Raw genomic sequence first — 5,000 nt, forward strand, 5'->3', positions numbered from 1 at the left:
TGTCTCGCTCTCTCTCGCTCTCTCTGGCTCTCGCTCTGTCTCGCTCTCTCTGGCTCTCGCTCTCTATCTTGCTCTGTCTCGCTCTCTCTCTCTCTCTCTCTCTCTCTCTCTCTCTCTCTCTGGCTTTCTCTCTCTCTCTGGCTCTCTCTCTCTCTCTCTCTCTCTGGCTCTCTCTCTCTCTCTGGCTCTCTCTCTCTCTCTGGCTCTCTCTCTCTCTCTCTCTGGCTCTCTCTCTCTCTCTGGCTCTCTCTCTCTCTCTCTGGCTCTCTCTCTCTCTCTGGCTCTCTCTCTCTCTCTGGCTCTCTCTCTCTCTCTCTGGCTCTCTCTCTCTCTCTGGATCTGGCTCTTTCTCTCTCTGGATCTGTCTCTCTCTCTGGCTCTGTCTCTCTCTCTGGCTCTCTCTCTCTCTGGCTCTCTCTCTCTCTCTGGCTCTGTCTCTCTCTCTGGCTCTGTCTCTCTCTCTGGCTCTGTCTCTCTCTCTGGCTCTCTCTCTCTCTCTGGCTCTCTCTCTCTCTCTGGCTCTCTCTCTCTGGCTCTCTTTCTGGCTCTGTCTCTCTCTCTGGCTCTCTCTCTCTGGCTCTCTCTCTCTGGCTCTCTCTCTCTGGCTCTCTCTCTCTGGCTCTCTCTCTCTGGCTCTCTCTCTCTGGCTCTCTCTCTCTGGCTCTCTCTCTCTGGCTCTCTCTCTCTGGCTCTCTCTGGCTCTCTCTCTCTCTCTCTGGCTCTCTCTCTCTCTCTCTGGCTCTCTCTCTCTCTCTCTCTCTGGCTCTCTCTCTCTCTCTCTCTCGCTCTCTCTCTCTCTCTCTCTGGCTCTCTCTCTCTCTCTCTCTGGCTCTCTCTCTCTCACTCCCTCTCTCTCTCTCACTCTCTCTCACTCTCACTTTCTCTCACTCTCACTTTCTCTCACTCTCACTTTCTCTCACTCTCACTTTCTCTCACTCTCACTTTCTCTCACTCTCACTTTCTCTCACTCTCACTTTCTCTCACTCTCACTTTCTCTCACTCTCACTTTCTCTCACTCTCACTTTCTCTCACTCTCACTTTCTCTCACTCTCACTTTCTCTCACTCTCACTTTCTCTCACTCTCACTTTCTCTCACTCTCACTTTCTCTCACTCTCACTTTCTCTCACTCTCACTTTCTCTCACTCTCACTTTCTCTCACTCTCACTTTCTCTCACTCTCACTTTCTCTCACTCTCACTTTCTCTCACTCACTTTCTCTCACTCACTCACTTGTGCAGAAACGATTATAAAAATATTGGAAGGTGTCTTGATACTGCACATACGTGTTCATGTGGGCTTGGCCTACAAGCCACACACACGGGAGAGGCACCACCCATAAAAACCTAATGACCAGACTTTGATCCAGGTGTGGGCCACAAAGCAATGCAATCCAATAGGTTAATGCTTCACCTAATGTGTTATATTTCTTACTGGAATATCAATCCACCAATTAGCATAAGTGAAACTGACAAATCATAAGGAGCTTCCAATTGCTTAAACCTGTGCAACATCTACCTCATAAAGAAGGAACATTTACCAAACACTACATTAATCAAAAGCACTAATCATCACATTACTTCAAGATCAATATTCAACAGCTAACCTCTTTCATTTCATCAGGTGCAGTGAAGCTATAATAAAGCAAAAATATCCCCAACACTAGAATATTACCCCCTTCAACCACTCAACACTTTAAGCTTATGCAATAGCATATCAGCCAAAGGACTGTCAATCACTCAGTATCCCAGCATTGGTCAGCAATATAAATATACTTACCGCTTATCCTTCCAGCAGGAATGTTGTTGGGAAAATATTTTGTATCACTGTCAAACGAACAATCTAAGATTGACAGTAGGGTCTTTGTGAGCCTCAACAGGTCATTGAAGCTATAGAATCCAAAGTAGATAAGGTACCTTGCAAGATGCACAACCTAGAATAATAGAAAATTTGGTTTGTAATCTCACATTTGAGTTTAAAAGGGTTTTATTCCTCATATAATGTTTAAATTATCCTAAAAAACTTTCTACTTGTATTATAATCATTATAATATCAAAATTTTCTATGTCATGAATGAAGAATATATATTTTTCGCAAATAGAGTATGATTATCTACTGCTATTACAAACAAAAAGTAAAGCTAAATTCCAATCAAAAGAAATATCTATAAAAAATCATACCTCATATGTCAGCTTATTCTGTTCAGGGTCCGAAAAGCTCCACATCTTGTCCACTACATTACACAGGTATTCCTCAACAAAGAGGATGACTTCTCTGAATGTAGTCTCTGCAGCCTCAGCACTATGAAGGGCTGCATGCTTGTCATAGCTACAAAGAAGACAACAAGTCACACTAATGATCCTGCAAGTCTAATGTTAGAAATGAGATATATGTAACCTAAGGTGGTGTACTTCTGGAGGTTATAAGACTGCAAACTTCTACATAAGAAATTCTTTAATTTCTTCATATTTCTAAAAAATATATGAATATAAATAAGACTGACTAAATAAATAAAAAACAATATATCAAAAACTATCTAAAATCTGGTTGTTGTGACCAGAATATTACCAAATAGTAAAACATCTTCATATCAATCAGCTCACTTAATTTGCCCTAGGTCACAAATACCAACCAAAATACATTTTTCTTGGTAATATCTTTATATTCTTGTAAAATTGTGGATTCAAAATTCATCCTTATTCAAAACATCTTCATACACTGTCAAAAGATCCATCAAAAGGTTCAGGGACATTTATGGAATCCATATATAGTCATGACCTTCCTCATACATATTGTAAATATGTGACTTTAGTCTATCAATTCTGTTGACAAATAGGTGGCTTCACAAGAGCTTAAGCACCTAAGAGACAATTGGTTTTCCTACCTAAGGAAAGTAAAACTAGGTATGAACACTCCATCTTGATGAAAATACTAGCTGGCAACTTTTGAGCTAAGCCCCGTTCCATCAGCTTTATTCACAGCAAATATTAAATATTAGCTCTTTTTTAACTATTTTTTTGCCATTGTTATCACTGGACCATTTTCATATAAAATGTACTAAAATGTACTAAAAAATGTACTAAAAGACAGGTGGTGGAGCTAATGATGTCACCATGTTTAGCCAATGAGTGCGCACCATGAGATGCTAGATATAGCTAGATACATTATTTGTACAATTCACTTGCTATCCTTATAATTATAAGAAGTAAAACCAAAATTCCCCTCTTTTATTTACAATAACAAAGAGTTCCTAACCATTAATAGCCGTCAGAAAACTCTAATGAAAAAGTCAATTTCATTTTTTGGTTCAATAGGCTAAATGGAAGTGGACCTACCTAGTTACTTTCCTTGGTCCTACCCTTCTCATCTGTTTACCCTTTTTCTTTCTATGTTTATGTGCTATTAGTATTTTAATAATATTGTAATAATTATATCAATAACAATAACAATAGTACCTGAATTAACAGCATCGTTAGTGACTGTTAAAGTGGAGCCATCTTTATATTAACAAAAATCACAGAACAAAACCAAGTGGACAGCCCATGTACCCAGTAGCATAGGGTTGACCCATCCACCATAGAATCAGCTACTATTCACTGTAGTTCTTTGTAAACTTTGTTGCACACAGATGGCTCCACTAGTGCTCAGCTACAGGGCATCAATTAGTAGGCCCTATAAAACTGCATAATATTTATCCATTCCTCGACTTTTTAAAATTATTACTGATACTGATATTATCATTATCATTGATATTTTGAATATCATTATGTTACCAAAATCAAAACAATACAAAATTAAAAAGAAAATCCAGAAATCAAAGAATGATAGTTGATAACACAACTAATAAACTAAAATCACATTGGCAAAGCTTGTAGGTGATGCTATCCATGACCAATAGGTTAAAAACTGCATAAGGTAGATTCAACCATTATCAAACTTTGTTTACCCAAGGCAATAACTTTTCCTCATAAGAACTTGCCCTAACACACTAACAATTTCCTAAATCAGCTGCCTCCATCACCCACAGTAAGTAAAGATCACCATTATATAAGAGTACAAAAACAGCGATCTTAAATAGGTACAGACGTTCACTAAGCTGTAACATACAATGTCTGCAGCAAAAATGTATTGAAGCAATAGCATAATAAAGAGGTGAAAAATGTGCACAGGCCATTCCATGACAGAAAATGTGAAGAAAAGAGAACAATGTCACTTGTATCTCTACAACAGGAGTGAAGGCAAGATCTATATCAGTATGGTTATTAATCAGAAATTTTAGGTGCCCCCTTACTTTCTAAATACACAATATCTTACCCTGATTCTCGTCCTTAATCAAATAAAGAGCCATTAATACATTCTTTTTTCTAAAAACCCTTAAAATGCCCAAATACGTCATCAATCTGTGACATGATATTTTCCATAAAGCAGATAATATTTGAACCCTCTGATGCCAGCATGGCATGACATACATACCATGTCTACTGTGATTTTAGTTTATCAATTTTGCTTACCCATAGATGATTCCACAAGAGCCTAGTCTTCACCAAGGAATTAATTACTAGTCATACCTGATCTCACCTGTTTCCTCTTTTTCTTGATTTTCTGAAAGATTTTTATATAATATTTCTTATTGCTATTAGTAATGATTATGACACTATCAAATCGTAATGTCAATAATAATCATAACTAACAATATAAGATTGGAAAAAGTAACCATTTCCAATAAGTTCAACCAATAAAGGTATCAGGTGAAATCAGGTAGGCTTACTAATTGACTGCATCATAACTAAGTAACCGTAGACCTATCTATGTGTAAACAAAATTCACCAGACATAATTAAAAGTGGACAGTGCAATTACCCAGTGCCAATTGGTTGTATATCAATCAATCAAATAAAAGTAAATGCACTGAAGGTCCAGTAGATACTAAAGTTTTTACATGATCATGATATATTAAATCTTTAAAACTTTTATCTTTTTTAGGATTCACTGCTAAACAAAAAG

General features: G+C 37.8%; 1 protein-coding gene across 1 annotated transcript in view; it reads right to left on the bottom strand.

Moving 5' to 3' along the window:
* Itpr (Inositol 1,4,5,-trisphosphate receptor) overlaps positions 1-5,000 on the bottom strand; it is a gene marked incomplete in the record, with an annotated part of 309,414 nt that overhangs the window by 129,687 nt on the left and 174,727 nt on the right. Inside the window, 2 exon segments of the mRNA XM_070133886.1 lie at positions 1,777-1,930; positions 2,178-2,325. Of these exon segments, the coding sequence (XP_069989987.1) occupies positions 1,777-1,930; positions 2,178-2,325 (302 nt within the window).

Source organism: Penaeus vannamei, chromosome 19, assembly GCF_042767895.1.
Source record: "Penaeus vannamei isolate JL-2024 chromosome 19, ASM4276789v1, whole genome shotgun sequence".
In the NCBI taxonomy this organism is placed as follows: Eukaryota; Metazoa; Arthropoda; class Malacostraca; order Decapoda; family Penaeidae; genus Penaeus; species Penaeus vannamei.